The 17,578-nt window shown below is 38.2% G+C and overlaps 1 protein-coding gene across 3 annotated transcripts; it reads right to left on the reverse strand.

Moving 5' to 3' along the window:
* Positions 1–2,541: 2,541 nt before the first annotated feature.
* LOC126830183 (uncharacterized) lies at positions 2,542–13,973 on the reverse strand. 3 transcript variants are annotated; one of them, XM_050560498.2, is made up of 4 exons: positions 13,767–13,973; positions 9,886–10,059; positions 7,314–7,784; positions 2,542–6,685 (listed from the first exon to the last, which is right to left on the reverse strand). In XM_050560498.2, the coding sequence occupies exons 2-4, from the start codon at positions 9,968–9,970 to the stop codon at positions 5,304–5,306; spliced, it is 1,938 nt and encodes a 645-aa protein (XP_050416455.2). In that variant the 5' UTR covers positions 9,971–10,059; positions 13,767–13,973; the 3' UTR covers positions 2,542–5,303. The 3 variants fall into 3 exon arrangements, with proteins under 3 accessions (XP_050416455.2, XP_050416453.2, XP_050416454.2); XM_050560496.2 differs by lacking the exon at positions 13,767–13,973 and adding an exon at positions 12,250–12,372; XM_050560497.2 differs by lacking the exon at positions 13,767–13,973 and adding an exon at positions 11,607–11,640.
* Positions 13,974–17,578: the final 3,605 nt, after the last annotated feature.

The following is a 17,578-nucleotide window of genomic DNA, read 5'->3' on the forward strand; positions in this document are numbered from 1 at the left end:
TTTAATGAAAATATGGGGACATAGTCATCTCTGCTAATTTATGTATATTCCCCACAACAATATATCGAAGATATAGATCCATGTAAACGATGTAATTATTATCACTTTCAGAAGTTGTCACAGATTCACAGTACATTGTACGTTCTTGCAAAATTTTTAACAAATAACACGAATTCCCACGCGTAGTACTCAATTTTACTCAATCAGAATTCTTCAAAATCTTCTCCCAAAGTCAAGGAAATGACAATTCACGGACTCTAGATACAAAAAATTCTGTGTCACTGGTATTAGGGGCCTGTGTATCAGTCGGTCTCATTGTTGCTACCCTCACCCCACCCCTCCCCTCCCTAACCCCCACACCAAACAAAATGGATATGTACGCCATGAATATAAAATGTTCCATCACGATCATATTCCCGTATATTCTGGACAGTATATGTTGGCCTACCGCTTCTCCTTTTGTTATATTATAATCTTTGTTTTTAGTAATTTTTTTATATAATCCAGTTTAGATTAAATAGGCTAGTCAAATTAAAGCGAATCCTATAAGGTACCGAATTGAACTGAAGCTAGGATGTTTATATTTTATTATATATTTGTAAAGATTGGAGTATTTGTAATAAAGTGTTATTTTACTTTAGTTTTATTCGGTGTAAAACAGATCCATGTAATCACAATCTGATTGAAACACACAGATCTTTTTTGATTTCGTTTTTATCGTTTAAATTTTCGTTTTGCTTGTCTTTACTACTCTGCGATTAGAAAGAGTTATTATATAACCGCGTTCTGGATGATGTGAGTCATTAGCCAATGAAACGGTGTGTTACGTCAACTTTTTGGCGTGAGGTGCATGGAACTGTGGGTAACCCACTAAAATCACCAACGCTGATTGGTTAATTAAATGCCTGACGCCATAGAGTCAAATCACTTCAAGGTCAGATGAAACTTGGGATAAGAGTAGAAGGGAAAATCATTGAATCAGAAAGAGAAATGTGGTTGGGCAGGCGACCCTGCTCAATTACCGACCTCCTAATCTAAAACGAAGGCGTTAAACCATCCAGCCACCTCTCTGTACAATCAGATTGTTCAGATAATGATCGCGAGGACGATCCCAAAAGCGGATCATCTTAAAGAGACAATAACACTCTTGCTGGCTTGAAAGCTCCAGAAAATAAATAATCTATCTATCTAAATACTAGATGTTTAAGTGTCCTAGACCTGTTGTGTAAATTATCCATTACATCCTATTTTACTTGTCCAGAGGGTTCGAAAATATTTTTAAATCGAAGTTTCATTTGAAAAGGTTTACGTTAGACGTTTCAAACCATTATGTTGAATTTTTAAAAATTTTTAAATAAGGTGTGTTAAGATGAAATTTGTATCAATTGATTGAAATATTCTAAAATAGTACAATTTGTTGACCAGAATAAAGATTGGGACATATTATTCAGTTACAACAAGAGTGGTATTGAGCCTTTAATCAAAGAAATTATGAATAAATCTTCTATTTATTTCGAGAGCGTCACAAGGGCGTGTCCAGGAATTTGAGAAGCGGGGGATTGAGGTGACAATAACTCCAAGTTTGGTGTGAGGTGTGAGGGTCACTAGATAAATTATAAACTCAGCTCGGAGACATTATTTCTGCTATACGTAAATATGGACGTTTGTTTGTCCGACGTCATTACTATGAATGTAGGAGATAATTAACCCTGGACATACGCCTTGTCACACATTCCTGTTTGTCCATCATGTAGAGAGAAAGAGAAATGGGGTTTAACGTCCACTCGACACAAACTAGGTCATTTCGGGACTAACATATGGTTAATTTCATTTCAATAATTCGCTTGCGCGTTGGGGTCTTTACCAGTGGGAGGAAACTGGAGGACCCGGAGAAACCAACGAGTTTGGACAGGCTACCCTACTCCTTGTCACGTACAACCGGGGAATCGAAACCACGCCAGTTGACTCAATGACAGACCTTATGATACAGCGTGCACGTGCTAACCATATTTTACCGATTGATTCAATCTGATTAAAATACAGATCTATAGTTCGTTTCGTTTTTTATACTTCGATGGTCTCTACTACATGAAGATCTGACCAGTTGTAGTGGAAGGTCGCGTCAGGGGTCATACGAGCGACCCTTTGACACTATGACGTTAGAAATTTAATTAACCAATCAGCGTTGATGTTTCTAGTAGGATACCAACAGTTCCGTACATCGCACGCCAAGAACTCGCAGCAACAGACTGTTTCAATGGCTAATCCCTCACATCAACCTGAACGCGCCTTATATAACAACTCCTAGTGTAGTTTAGTAAAACAGATCCTAGTGTAGTAAAGACAAGTAGAACGAAATTTTGAACTATAAAAAGTGAAAAACCAGATAGGATCCGTGTTTTAATCAGATTGCGTTGGATTAAATTTAAAGTTGCACACGGCCCTAGAGGTTTATTACAAATAGTTGCACGTGGCTTTACAGGTTTATTACAAAAAGTTGCACACGGCCTTACATGTTTATTATTATTACAAAGAGTTGCACATGGCTTTACAAGTTTATTACAAAAAGTTGCACACGGCCTTACATGTTTATTATTATTACAAAATGTTGCACACGGCCTTACAAGTTTATTACAAATAGTTGCACATAGCTATATAATTATTACAAATATTATAAAGAAAAAATAAATGCTTAAAATAGAATAATAAAATTATAACAGGTAAACAAGCTTAAAATGAGTTGATCCGGGTAAAACATAAAATCGTTTATTTGATTTGTGTGATGAAAATTTACGTTTAAAAATAAACACTGCCTTCACCATTGACACCGGATATTGCTTTTTTTGAAAACGAGGCATTGTGATTGTTACTATGATCATATCTATTTGACAAGGTCAAATTCATATTTCCTCAAGGTCCCGAGATCTAAACAAGGTTAGGGTTGCCGAGGGTTAGGGTTAGGGTAAGACGTAGGGCTACGTCTTGGGATAGGGTTAGTGCTAGCCCTGTCTCCTAATTATGTATTGTGCCTCATCAAATAGATTTAACCTGTAGACTGTCGATCCAATGCAAACAAATTAGTCAATAAACATTAACTACATTAACCGACCGACATATCACAATATCTCGCTTCAAAAATACCAAACATACGTCAGTGTTAAGATATCGATATAACGACCTTGTGTTCCACTGTCTACAAATTAAACCAAAATCAATAAAAAAAAAAAGCGGGATCTTGTCCAAGCGCTAATTTAAAGGTCACATCAGAGCAACCTTGACCTAAAATAAAACAATAGGCAAACTTGTAAGAGTATAAAACATTTCTAAACAGTAAACAAACTTAACGTAAAACGTACAGTATAACAATATTTAACAGATAAACAATCTCACCCACATGGGGTTTTGAAACAAATACAAAGAGATGGGGTTTAACGTCCACTTAAAGGGGCATTCGGTAAGATTAGATAAAGACCTGATATTTCTTGCTTTAATAGTTAAAAAATAGATAATGAAAACAGAAAATGCTGAAAATTTCAGCCAAATAGCTTCACTCTGAACCAAGAAATTAGCGATTCAATTTTCGGATAGCCTCGATCATCATTACTGATGTTGTTTCTATAATTAGCAAAGTCTCGATTGTCCATTTATTATGTTAAATTATCCATCACAAAATTTATTAAAATCCACTAAAGATAACTTAATTAATGTCTTATTAATAATTTAGTCAATATTTCAGACCTAAAGACCTGCAATAGGCAGATTTAGCTCTCACCTTATTTATGTTTAACATAAACTAGGTCAATTCGAGACCAACATGGTATTTAACATAAACTAGGTCAATTCGAGAACAACATGGTATGGCAATTATTTAGCAGTGGCATGAAACCGGGGAAAACACACTAGCTTAGGCAGGCGATACACTTCTTGTACAGTTTCAGCCTTGGTGAAATCAACGACAAAACATTCCCGAGAATTTTGGAAAATAATATAGATCAGGATTTCTGTATCAGGAGCAATGATCCGAGATACCTGTTACCAATGAATAGCCGAACAATCTGAGCAAGTGCGGGAAACTATTATCAGAAATTATACACCGTTTACGAGGTTTCGGTGACATTGGTAAATACAGTACAGAAGTAAAAATAGTTGTAATATTGGACAAGCCGCGACGGCTAGGTCAGTTAACCGAGACCAATAGAGTAAACCACACAAAAAATGAAAATAAAATGTAAAATTAAGCATGTTGGCAGTGACGAAGTATTAGGGTCAATTAAATGACGTCAATTACCGCAATTATAAATTAATTTTCTACCAATACAAAAAATACGACTGACTAAAATCATGTAGGTTACAATCACGTTACAGTACAAGTACATGTACGTTACAAGTACGTTACAAGTATGTTACAGTACAAGTACGTCACAGTCACGTACAATCACGTTACAAGTATGTTACAGTACAAGTACATTACTCTCATGTACAAGGACGTTACAGTACAAGTACGTTACTACCGTGATACCGACTGTGGACTTTTTTTAAATACAATCATTGAAGTTGATAAACATAATTCTTGGAGACATCATCATTCTTAATTAGAAACACATCCTATTTCGTTTCGTTTTTTAATTCAAAATTTCGAAAGCATAAAAAAATGAAACGAAATCTAGATCTGTAGTTTAACCAGATTTATAAATTGTGACACTACAATATTCATGTCTAATCGTATACACTAATATAATCTTATATTTGTTGCTGATAAAACCAATATGGAGATCTATTCACTGAGAAAACATTACAAACCTATCCACAACGCAACATCGGTATATGCCAATACAGATGGGACATATCGTCTAATTGGCGTCCTCGCTGAAGGAATTCCCACCAGGCGTCGCTAGTAAAAACTCGGTTCCACTTGACCTTATCGATGGTAAGAAACCCGTATCGGGATTAAATTCAATATTAACGACCAAAACTAACGTTTGTCAACACACCAGTTCGTAATGAATGTACTGGAAAACAATGTTGTAAGGTAAACAATAAGGTCACGTGGGACCGCCTCACCTATAAATTATGCCCCTTTACCTCTAGCTAGGACGCCCATTGGCTTATAAGTTCACGTGATCTAAACCTAGCGTCTAATTGGCTGATAATTTCACGTAATCTGAACAAAGCTTCAAATTGTAATCAGATTTTATACAACCACAACACAACCGCAGCAGATCAACTCTTACACGTGCGTCATGGTTGAAAATACAAATTACATAATAAAGCACAAAATGAAATACCGTATAACAGCGTTTAGTTTAAAGCTGTGAAAAGTCGATTAAAACGGAACCGCAGTCGCCATTGGGGTGGAAATTATAATTTCTTCGTGGAGAGATGGTGTAAACCTTCCTCACTGGATAAAAACGACAAACTCTCCGCTCACCAATTAAAGGATCACTAGAATCGAAACCGTTATAATAATTCTCATCTTCTGTATCATCTGGTTCGTCACCATCTGCTCCTGGATGACCTGCTTCTGAAGCATCATCTGTGCTCACAGCGTCAATCAACTGATCAATGGCCCTCGAGACACTCTCTGTCACCGAACAATCACGTCTATAAATGCTGGCGTGTTGATCACTATTTTGAGACACTTTGTTTGGACAATCCGGTCCTAAGTCAATCGGTTCATAACTATCATCGGAATTGGAATTCCGTTCACAACTGTCTGTTGGTTTAAAACTATTTTTTGACTCACCCGTTTCCAGGTGCTTACATACACCTGGATGATATCTATTTTCGACATCTCTTTCCTTGTCTGGACAATCAAGTCTATCATCGATTGGTTGATAACCATCCTCCGAGTCAGAATAATTCAAACTTCTGTTGACAACTGGATAATCATAACTTCTGTTGACAACTGGATAATCATAACTTCTGTCGACAACTGGATTATCCCCACTCGTACCTGTTTCTTGACAACCTTGTCTTTCAAGTGTGTTAAGCGGTTGTAAATAGTAAGGCACATCGTCGGTGTCCCCAGATTGACGCAGACCAACCGGTTCATTGAATGTCTGTGAACTATTTTGTCTTCTAGCCAGCACATCCGTCCATAAACTGTTAATAGACTGGTAAATATGTTCGGAGCCGGATTCATCAAGCTGATAACCATCAACGGTTTGATAAAAAGTCTCAGTTATATTTTCTCCCCGGATATGATCATACGACACCTGCTGGTGAAATATGTCATCTATGCTCGCATTACTGAACAGTCCGCTATCTTCTATACCAAGCGACAATCCAACACTACAAAGCGATTGGCGATTAACCGGATAACGTGATAACGGGAGAGTTGGATAATCGGTTGACGGGGGAGTCGGATAGTCGTTTAACGGGAGAGTTGGATAATCGGTTAACGGGAGAGTCGGATATTCGGTTAACGATAGAGTCGCATTGTCCCCATTGCTCTGTAGTTCTTTTGGCGTAGACATGTTGGAATCTTTAATGCGACGAGAAAAAGAATCTTCTTCAAGATTTAGACAGTTAGGAAAAGGTTCACTCAGACGTGATTTGGTGCTGTTAGTAGACTTATCCATTACTTTATAACTTTCTGTGACTTCATCTATAACGTTAAAATCTGTCGAACTGTTTTCAATATATTGCTTGATTTCATCATGTGGTTTATATCCAATCAGATAGCCTAAAAATAGAACCAAAATAATATTGACGATAATAACACTTCATATACACAAGTTATTCAAAATTCTAGAAATAGTAAGCATAGCCTGCCCCGTACACGAGATCTATTACTACTTATGTTGAAATTAGTTGTTTTGTGGTTACTTAATTTAACGCATGAGTCTTAGCTCATACATCTTTTATGACCAATAACTTCTTGATCGTACTGTTTTATACAACAGGTTTTCAGATTTCAACTCGCTTTGAGTCACATGATTTCGTTTTAGCAAATCTAACACCAGTTTATAATAAAGAAAAAAAAAGAAAAAAGAAAAGGGGTCTAGCCATGTGATTACAGTACAGATCTATATTTAGTTTCGTTTAGATCTATTTACCAAGGCTGCCTGCATATTTCCTAACCCTAACCCAAAATCTAGCCCTAAGCCTTACCATCACCAATAATCATCGGCAAAAATCACGTGCCCTAACCCTGTTTACAAGTCGTAAACTTGGTGAAAGGTGTAGTTGGCCTTGGTTAACAGATCTGGCTCTCCAACGACATGAAGAGTAAAAGGAAATTTTGAACTATAAAACACGAAACGAAATAGTATCTATGTTTTAATCATATTGGAGGTCTAGCCATATTATACCTTTTGAGATTATAGTTTGAATATTTGTAGACACAGCTTTCAACAAGTCTTGTTGACTTTCTGATAGTGAACACTGAGATGACTGTCTGTTCAATCTATAATCTATCAATCTTTGAATATTGCTCAATCTTGGATAACGTTCTTCTGTAGGGCTTGAACCATTCCGAGACGTGACATCGTCTACGACACGAGATTGTGATCTTAGCGGTACATTCACGTCGTTAAACGTTTCTGGTTCTATAAAAACCGTGTCCGATCTACTATCGGATATTTCCACATCTTCTTGAAAACAATCGTTGTTTTTGTGTAGGGTTGATTCCTGCGGAAACTGGTTGCCGTTTTCCATTTCGTTCTCGTAGTCTCGGAAACAGTGGCCATTGTCGTGTAGGTGTGGATCTACTGCAAAGCTATGCCTAGAGTCTCGTCTTTTATCAACAACACAGGGCCTCCTCCGTCTTCGTTTACAGCATTCTATAAAACATAATTAGCACATAAACAATACAGACGATTTCGTGCGACTGGTTTTAGCTGTTGAGAACAATTGTTACTACTTATACGGTGGTCGTTTAAAATGACATGAATTGAGGTTGTCTTACTGTTCTGCTCAGACTGGACTGATGAATACTGGCACACGCCATATAGTCTGCTATGAGGTGAAGTTTGCACCGACAACGGCGCTAAAGCCCACTCTTATATCGAATAATAACTACCAAGGTTCTATTACGTGAACACAAAGTGTACATAAGACCTTATCCGGACTGGGGGGTTTGATGGCTGAATGGTTAGCGTGCGGGCGCGCGCTGTATCATAAAGTCTGTCAGTGAGTCGACTGGCGTGGTAAGGAGTAGGGTCGCCTGTCCAACCTCGTGGGTTTTCTCCGTTTCCTCCGGTTTCCTCCCACTGCTAAAGACCCCTACGCGCAAGCGAACTATTGAAATAAAATTATAACCATATGTTAGTCCCGAAATGACCTAGTTTGTGTCGAGTGGACGTTAAACCCCATTTCTCTCTCTCTCTCTCTCTCTTATCCGGACTATATAAGTTGCCCCCTTGCCATGCCCTCGTCATGTACCATTGACATGGAGGAACTCTCTCAGCCAACACAGGGATCGAACACGGGACCTCATCGAACCAACATGGCCCCAGGTGGTTTAAAACATTGACTGAATTTCATCTGGGTAGAATAAAGGGAAGTAGGTTTATTAGTAATATTATTTTCACTTTCCGCACTAGGCATTTTATCCCTAAAAAAAGGAATTATTTACTAAGTATTAATGTATTTACTTATCTCTTATCTAAGTATGTGGACATTTATCCCAAAACAGAGTATATATGATCTCAATTTTCTCTAATGAGGACTTGGGGTTGGATGGCCGAATGGTTAGCGCGTGTGCGTTGTATCATAGGGTCTTTCATTATAAGTCTACTGGCGTAGTTTCGATTCCCCGGTTGTGGTTTTTCTCCGGGTCCTCCGGTTTCCTCACACCGCTAAAGCGAATTATTGAAATAAAATTGAATCGTGTGTTAGTCCCGAAATGACCTAGTTTGTGTCGAGTGGACGTTACCCCCCCCTCTCTCTCTCTCTCTCTCTCTCTCTCTCTCCAATGAGGACTAAGCGCTGTAAACAGTCACTGTAAACAGTCAACTGCTTGATAACGTTGAGAGAACCCTCAGTGTAACGTCGTTTTATTTATATCAGTAATTGTGTTCCATACTATGTTATTGTGTTGAGAGAACCTTCAGTGTAACGTCGTTTTATTTATATCAGTAATTGTGTTCCATACTATGTTATTGTGTTGAGAGAACCGTCAGTGTAACATCGTTTTATTTATATCAGTAATTGTGTTCCATACTATGTTATTGTGTTGAGAGAACCTTCAGTGTAACGTCGTTTTATTTATATCAGTAATTGTGTTCCATACTATGTTAATGTGATATTACCCGTGTCACTTGCTAAATATCGCTCAAAGAAGATATTCATTTTATTCTTTACAAATCGTTTATTCGTAATTTCCGCTTACAAGTAATGTACCTTTGTCAACAAATGACTAATAGCCTAGTAACTGTGTACACTTTTTGTGCAACTTGAGACGTGGGTTAAAGGGACAATACGCCGATAGAAAATTTGTAAATACTGTTCGTTTTAATGTGTAGTCTGCGATATCTTACTGGAAACGGACGTTAAACCCCAAGAACGAAGGAGGACATTCCAAGTATTTGTATCTATACTATTTTGGATACAATCCTGTTATTACTGTGTGATCATATAGCGATACTTTGATATATATTTACTGACTGTTGAAGATCTCTAAAGGGTAAGGGGGTTGGTCGCTCGGATGGTTGAACACGTGCGCTTTAGACCATTAGGTCTGTCATTGAGTTAAGTCACGTGGTTTCGATCCCCTGCCTCTACTATGACCTCGTGAGTTTTGCCCCCCCCCCACCGCTAAAGGCATCTTACACGCAAGCAAATTATTGAAATATTATGCTAGTCAAGAAATGACATAGCTTTTGGACGTTAATACATATCTCTCTCTCTCTCTCTCTCTCTCTCTAATTAAACCAGACTTACTATTTAAAATGTAATAACCGGTCAATAACAGTGTAGTAAATATAGCAACAGCCACCAGTACGACCAGTAGTAACGCTAGCTCCATGGTTGGATATCCCTGTAGACAGTTAATTCTAGGCTGACATCTAAACCAACTTTAAATCAGACTGGAGTTCCACCTGTTTATAGTATTACCTGTAGTTACAATGTTATATAAATAATATTTCAATAATAGTCTCATGTTTAATTTAACACAAACTAGGTTAATGATTAATAGCTCGCTAGCCTGGAGGTCGGGTGTTCGATTCCTGCATTGGCCGAGAAAGTTCATCCAGATTTTCTGACGTGGTTTCCCCTTGTCAGTGGTGCAGAACGGAGGGCCTGACAAGAACAGCCGTCTAGTCTTTCGGATGAGACGAAAAACCGAGCTCTCGTGTGTGTATACATTAGAATGCACGTAAAAGACCCCTTGGCAGTTGGAATTCGATATAAGAGTAGGCGATAGTGCCGCTGCCCGGGCAAAATTTCCCTCATAGCACACTGTATGGCGTATGCTCGTCTTCATTAGCACAGTATAGGAGCAGAACAGTAGGACGGTAAACTCCATTTCATTTCATTTCATTTAATGACCAATAATCTATCTCTATGTAAAAGAATAAACCTCAAACAAATTAAAATACATATTTTTAAGGCTTAGATTTTGGAAGCTTGATTCACACTTTGTTCGTGCCAGACGCTGATTAATCCTGCAGAACTAAGATGGCTGAATCGTTTCATTTGAAATAAAATGTGGTGTTCACCAGGGATCATAGTTAGGGCCGTTATTTTTTTAAAACGTACACTAGCTACTTCAGCACATGAGCTGTAATCTATAGCCTCTCAATCTTGAATAATACTTTTACATTAGAATGGGCGGTCGTCAACCTGTTATTGTGAATCATGGTGAGCGTTTCATACAACCCTTGTATAATTCTAAGAAGGGAAATCGTCGATGAGAAAATCGCCAAATCCTTTTGGAAAATGAAAGCGAAAGTAGCTTGACCGGATACAGTAGGTGACTAGTCCTCCATGCTGGTGTTGATTGATCACTCTATAGCTCAACCGGGACGCGTGGAATCGTCTCTTGTCGTCCTTTAGAACCGAGCAAGGTTCGTGCAATATGATACATGGAAGTAAATAAGTAGCCCAGTTTAAGTTTTATAAAAGGTCGTCAAATCTCTGCGAGCCCTGTTTTTGTTTAGGTTGTAAACTAAACACGTTAAACACATTCTATGTCATTAATATTCCAGACCATGTCCGATCTCTAGGGCTAGTTGTATTTTGTGAACGATTTCTATATGTCGCTTCATCAACAGCGATTGGTTTTCTCATGTTTAAAATTAATATTAGCATTCAACTAATTCGGGCTTGTGTCCAATGTTGATGAAGAGAGGCCCTAGAATATTCAAATGATGAGCCCCCCCCCCACCCCGACCATCAAGATGAAAGTATAATTTAAACACAATTAAGTAACGTCAAGGATATATGACGACGGATTACAGTGCAGGTAAAAAGGACTTATGAAAGTCTCAAAAATATAATACACCTAGGTTGGATTTCCCCTTGATGTTACGACCCTCGGCTTCAGTCTGACAGGATATCCTATAGGAAATGTCCGGCAGTAGATGATGGGGTTTAACGTCCAATCTTTCTGTTCTAACCGGGCTAATTAAGAGGGAAAACAAATACTACAATATACTCACTCGGTATTCTCAGGGACATACATGCTATCTAAAATTCTGCACTGTTCATCACAAAACAAATCATAAAAAAAATATGTCCTGTTTGAAACTGGTTGAATCACTTCCGATACGATATTAATCAAAGTGACAATTCGCTGACAATTGCCAGTGGTGGTGGTGGGGGTGGGGGTATTTCTTTGCCAGAATATCAAGAATTAGTTGACCACGCAGCCATAAACTAATTATGTATATAAATACTTATCTAGGTTTTTATATCGATGTGACGCCTAACTCCTTACCTGAGATATACCTCTATTGGAAGCCAACTTGTTGTCAATATTGAACCTTCAGTTTGAAATAAATGAAATGGGGTTTAACGTCCTACTGCTCTGCTCCGATTGGGCTAATGAAGACGGGCATACAGAATACAGTGTGGGTCGTCTGTTATAACCGACTGAGGTTCGTGGCATATGTTACATGGGGATTTTAACCACTTTTATATCAAATTCCAACTGCCAAGGGATCTTTTGCGTACACGGGATCTCAGTTATTAGTCCCATTCTAACGACAAGGCAGCTGTCCTGGTCAGGCCCTCAGTCCCGACGAACTTTCTCGACCAACACCGGGATCGAACACGCAGCGAGCCAGCGTCTTACTCACTTACCCACCGTGGCTTCCACCTTCAGTTTGATACAACTCTACTACAAGTCAATTTTCCCAATAACGGGCCTACAGTTGACAATAGTCTCACACACAAATCCTAGTACATACGGACCCAAGTGCCCAATCTCCCTTTGAAGCGCACCCGGGCGATACTTCAGTATTATTTTTAACACGATACCCGTAATGCTGGAGATATTTGATATTATTTCATGTATGAATAGATTCTAAATAAAAGAATACTGTAACAAAATCATAGCTGAATGGTGAATAATATCCCCGTTAAAGGGACATTATCACTCCAAACCACTACTACTACTACTGCTACTACTACTACTGCTACTACTACTACTACTGCTACTGCTACTGCTACTACTACTACTGCTACTACTACTACTACTACCACCACTACTACTGCTATTACTGCTACTACTACTACTACTACTACTACTACTACTACTACCACTACTACCACTACTGCTACTGCTACTACTACTACTACTACTACTACTACTACCACTATTACTACTACTACTACTACTACTACTACTACCACCACTACTACTGCTGTTACTGCTACTTGTACTACTACTACTACTACTACAACTACTACTACTACTACTAATACTACTGCTGCTACTGCTACTATTCTACTACTACTACTACTACTACTGCTACTGCTACTACTACAACTACTACCACTACTACTACTACCACCACTACTACTGCTGTTACTGCTACCACTTCTACTAATACTACTACTACTACTGCTACTACTACCACTGCTACTACTACCACCACTACTACTACTACTACTGCTATTACTACTACTACTACTACTACTTCTACTACTACTGCTATTACTGCTACTACTGCTACTACTACTACTACTACCACCACTACTACTACTACTACTACTAATACTACAACTACTACTACTACTACTACTACTACTACTACTACTACAACCACTGCTACTGCTACTACTACTACTACTACTATTACTTCTACTATTACTACTACTACGACTACTACTACTACTGCTACTACTCGCCTGTCCAACCTCGTGGGTTTTCTCCGGGTCCTCCGGCTTCCTCCCACTGCTAAAGAAGACCCCTACGCGCAAACGAATTATTGAAATAAAATTAAACCATATTATGTTAGTCCCGAAATGACCTAGTTTGTGTCGAGTGGACGTTAAACCCCATTTCTCTCTGCCGCTACTGCTACTACTAGTACTACTATACTACTACTACTACTACTACTACTGCCGCTACTGCTACTGCTACTACTTTCATTTCTTATTATTACAGCTTTACTATAGAGCTAAATGGAAATCAATAATCTATCAAATTTAACAATGTAATGTAAAGTTGTATCAAACACCTCGGCTGAATTCCCCTTTAATATCTTACGTTATATACAGATAACGGGATTGTAACCAAACACCTCGGGTGCATTCCCCTTTAATATCCCACGTCATATACAGATATCGTGAATGTAATATAAAGTTATAATTACCACAAACCCTGGCTGAATAATGTCCGTGTTGAAACTAAATCCTTTAACACCACGTAACTATTATAGATATCCTTGTTTTAAACGACTAGGGTCTCGGTGATATCCCTGTTTGAAACGAGAAGGGTGTCGCTGATTGGGGAACCAGATAAATATAATCTGATAAGTGTTTAGTGTGATGGCAGAACGATCTAACCCGCATGACGGTTTGTCAAAGATGTGTATGAAAGATGATCGTAAAGCCCCTAATATGGGAAGTCTCACTGAACAGAGTGGAAAATGTTTGATTATTATCCATATGTCATCGGTTCGACGCCTATTTATCTCGTGTTAACTGGCCCAATTTTGTCTGCCTATTGACGGAGAATGAGAGGGATAGAAATTGGGTATAAAGGAGCTAAATCGCTAATATTTGGGACCTAGAAATTGACAAAAATGGGTCGCAATGCATATAATAATGTAATATGAATGTATATAAACTGATTTACATTCAATCGTTTCTGTTTTTACTGTAATTTCTAATCAGTTATGTTCGGCGAAATACGCCAGAAGTCTCATGTGAATGGCAATCTTTAGCGTCTGGTTTTTCCAGTTTACACCGATGGTATTTATTGCGCATGCTCTCAAGATAAGAATATAGCGTCACCATTTGACATGACTTGTGGAATATGTCTAGCCCTGTTCTTTGAGTCCCTTGTTTCAAATGGCACTGAAACGCATTATGGTACACGATTCGTGTACCAATGGTAAAATGTTACTTTTGTCTTGAATATTGGATATCAGAAGCCCACCTTTTCCCTGTAAGATCACAAGACCAATGTTGATTTGAATAGACAAATAATTCGTGTTTTCAATGTCGAAAATTTTTGATGATATTGAGTTAGAGACTTAGCTACTTTAACGTCCACTCGAAACAAACCAGGTCATTTCGCGACTAACATATGGTTTAATTTTATTTCAATAATTCGCTTGAGCGTAAGGGTGTTTAGCAGTGGGAGGAAACCAGAAGACCCAGACAAAACCACGAGGTTGGACAGGCGACCCTAGATTACTTCTTTTAACGTACAACCGGGAAATCGAAACCACGCCAGTTGACTCAATGACATACCTTATGATACAGCGCGCACGTGCTAACCATTCGGCCATCCAACCCCCCTCACGGAGAATGATTGTTCGAGCAGGCTTTTATCATAGCTCCCGATGCATATCTATCACGGAGAAAAATTGAATACTTATTCATTGAAATGAAATAATAAAAAAACCCAACACAAAACGAACATGATTGTAGATGTTCTCCGGGAAACCATGCACGTGTTAAATTGTATTAAATCACCAACCCGGATATTGTGTCCGTGTATAGCCATCGTACTAGAACGCATAATAAACTAACATAACACCGGATGTTTCATGTAAAAAATATTAGCCATTTATTTTTACTATGAATTATATCAATATCATATCGACATTACGTTATCGTCTGACCCATTATACATATTTAGTCATGCTTAACATTCTCTCATTGTTCCGACCTTTCTCTATTAGACTTTAAAATACAGATGTGACGTCATTCTTTGGCCTAGCATTATTTGACGTAATGGTACGGGCAATGTGTCAAGCGTACATTATTTATACTAGTTGAAATTTTGGCCCCGCGTGACGTATTTCATTGATATGCACGTGCTGGATAGTGTCTATATTTTAAGTTGTTTAATGGTCTCGTGCAAGACATTGCGTAATATATAGATATATTACTTGATGTCTCGCTCTCGACCATTAAACTACACTTATACAACCCTATTTGGGTCAAAGGAACGATACCCGTGCAAAAATGGTTAGAAAATAAAATTCGGTATGATCAGGACGTAACTCCTGGCATACTTTGGCACGCACATCCATTAGCTATAATTGCATTTTGGTGGGGTTTTGATTTAATTCAAGTCAAGGGTAATTTTATTAGTAAATGTACAACATCAATATTCATGAGCATATACACCTGCATAATTGAACTGACATTGATTACAAATATTACAGTGATTGAAATATAATAATATACTAGATGTGTTTCATTTATTTCCTGTTATAGCTAGAGGTAACCCATCTGATGAGCCTTGGTGGTTACCAGTTTAAAGTCGTATTCTTTCTTTTGAAAACAAATTGAAAAAATAATCGTACATCCGTTTTCCAATTGTCTTCGTCTCTTAGAATTAGATTTAAAAGAAAAAAAAAACATTGATTTTTCCCTTCTTCTTTAAGCTTCAATGTCACGCTGGTAAAGTGAAGAAAGGATACGGCGGACGTAATCCAGCTCTGAACGTAGATCTCATTTCACTCGACTCTACGTCCAGGGACCCTTCTATTGAAGCCTTGGCGACAAAGTTTGGCTTCCCAGTCAATTTTACTGGGCAACTTTTTACTGCGAAACGGTCGCGTGTCAGTCCCTGTGAACGCCTGAACAATATAAATGAACATCTTAGTGGGAAAATAAGACCTTGCTTACCTGGCTAGAGTCAGTATGAGCGACACAACACGCTGTTAAAAAATACGTCTCCGTCTTCTAACTTACTTGGCGGACATCATTGAAACGAAATTTAAGTAAGCCTGGGAGAAAAAAAAATTAAATCTTTGAAAAGTTGAGAATCTTCAGTGATTTATTGCTTTGCCTAGCTAAATTACAATAATTTACAATAAAATTCTTTCAAAAATCCCAATTTTTTCGCACCAGGCTTACCTAAATTTCGTTTCATCTTATATGGCCGAGTTCTTAAATTTGTGCGTTACCCTTTCAATGATGTCTGCCAAGTAAGTTAGAAGACGGAGACGTATTTTTTAACAGTGATGTCGATTCAAATTTCTTATTTCAACTAAGTGTATAAAGAGAGAGAGAGAAATGGGGTTTAACGTCCACTCGACACAAACTAGGTCATTTCGGGACTAACATATGGTTTAATTTTATTTACATACTTATTAGCAGTGGGAGGAAACCGGAGGACCCGGAGAAAACCCACGAGGTTGGACAGGCGACCCTACTCCTTGTCACGTACAACCGGGGATTCGAAACCACGCCGGTCGACTCAATGACAGACTTTATGATACAGCGCGCGCACGCTAACCATTCAGCCCCCCCCCCCCCAAGTGTATAAAGCTAGAGTCTAGCGATAACATTCAAAATGTTTTGAACAGGTGAGACAACCAACAATTTACTTGTGTGATGAATTTGGTTCGATATTTAGTAAGCTTTTCAATCAGTCTTTAAAGGAGTCAAGTCTCTAACTCAATATCATCCACAGTCTTCGACATTGCAACCATGGGACTCATTGTTTAATTAAACCCAACATCAATGTTGTAACCGTGAAAAGATGGGCTTCTAATGTCCAATATTTAACACAAAGTGAAAGTTTTAAAATTGGCACACGAATCGCGTGCAAGAATGCTTTCGAGTTTCATTTGTAATAGAGAGACTCGAAGAATGAAGTTAAATGTACCCAAGAGAATACTATATGCGGGTGTAAACTTGAATAACCAGACGCCAAAGACTGCCATTCAATTTGGACTCTTCGCGTATTTGCGTTGCAACCCATTTATGTCCATTTCTAGGTGTCAAGTCAAAATTCGCAGTATTTCGTTTTCTTTTGACAGGTTGATGTCTAATTCACTCAAGGCCTAATTTAATTTAAAGGGAAATAACGGGAAGCGGCCCATAATGGACTTAGAAATTTACAAAGTTGTCCGAGGCTAGGCAGAAATTTCATTCGCTTAGTTCTCGGTCCATAGTGGATCAATTTAAATGAAATTTTCAGCAAATTGCCTTTACGTTA

This window comes from Patella vulgata, chromosome 8 (genome assembly GCF_932274485.2).
Source record: "Patella vulgata chromosome 8, xgPatVulg1.2, whole genome shotgun sequence".
NCBI lineage: Eukaryota > Metazoa > Mollusca > Gastropoda > Patellidae > Patella > Patella vulgata.

What these genes read in the sequence shown, in the direction of transcription:
- LOC126830183 (XM_050560498.2), bottom strand. Translation starts at nt 9,970, where the DNA reads ATGGAGCTAGCGTTACTACTGGTCGTACTGGTGGCTGTTGCTATATTT. An exon ending in CGGTTATTACATTTTAAATA is followed by an intron (nt 7,785 to 9,885) that starts GTAAGTCTGGTT and finishes TATGTTTTATAG; the next exon opens with AATGCTGTAAACGAAGACGG. An exon ending in TCAAACTATAATCTCAAAAG is followed by an intron (nt 6,686 to 7,313) that starts GTATAATATGGC and finishes TTCTATTTTTAG; the next exon opens with GCTATCTGATTGGATATAAA.